At 45.7% G+C, this 595-nt stretch overlaps 1 protein-coding gene across 1 annotated transcript in view; it reads right to left on the reverse strand.

Annotated features, from left to right (window-relative positions):
* Positions 1-261: 261 nt before the first annotated feature.
* LOC107569939 (round spermatid basic protein 1-like) overlaps positions 262-595 on the reverse strand; it is a gene marked incomplete at its 3' end in the record, with an annotated part of 34,133 nt that continues 33,799 nt past the window's right edge. The window contains exon 8 of the mRNA XM_016256113.1: positions 262-595. This exon is cut by the window's right edge and continues 551 nt beyond it. Within this exon, the coding sequence (XP_016111599.1) occupies positions 262-595 (334 nt within the window).

A 595-nucleotide genomic window follows, 5' to 3' on the forward strand; every position in this document is an offset into this window, starting at 1 on the left:
GGTTGTGTTAGTAGGTTGTGTTGGTTTGGTTGCGTTAGTAGGTTGTGTGAGTTTGGTTGTGTTAACCGGTTGTGTGGGTTTGGTTGTGTTAGTAGGTTGGGTTGGTTTGGTTGTGTTAGTAGGTTGTGTGAGTTTGGTTGGGTTAACGGGTTGGGTTGGTTTGGTTGTGTTAACGGGTTGTGTTGGTTTGGTTGTGTTAGTAGGGTGTGTGGGTTTGGTTGTGTTAGTAGGTTGTGTGAGTTTGGTTGTGTTAGTAGGGTGTGTGAGTTTGGTTGTGTTAGTAGGTTGTGTGGGTTTGGTTGTGTTAGTAGGTTGTGTGAGTTTGGTTGTGTTAGTAGGGTGTGTGAGTTTGGTTGTGTTAGTAGGGTGTGTGAGTTTGGTTGTGTTAGTAGGTTGTGTGGGTTTGGTCGCATTAGTGGGTTGTGTTGGTTTGGTTATGTTAGCCAGTTGTGTTGGTTTGGATGTGTTAGTAGGTTGCATGGGTTTGGTTGTGTTGGCAGAATGGCTGAGTTTAGTTGGTGTTGAGGGCGTGTAGACCAGTTTGGGGACAGAGGAAGAATGGAGATATCTGGAGGCGGAGGTGTGTGTGTGTTTG

Source organism: Sinocyclocheilus grahami, unplaced genomic scaffold, assembly GCF_001515645.1.
Source record: "Sinocyclocheilus grahami isolate Dianchi unplaced genomic scaffold, SAMN03320097.WGS_v1.1 scaffold1398.1, whole genome shotgun sequence".
Lineage (NCBI taxonomy): Eukaryota > Metazoa > Chordata > Actinopteri > Cypriniformes > Cyprinidae > Sinocyclocheilus > Sinocyclocheilus grahami.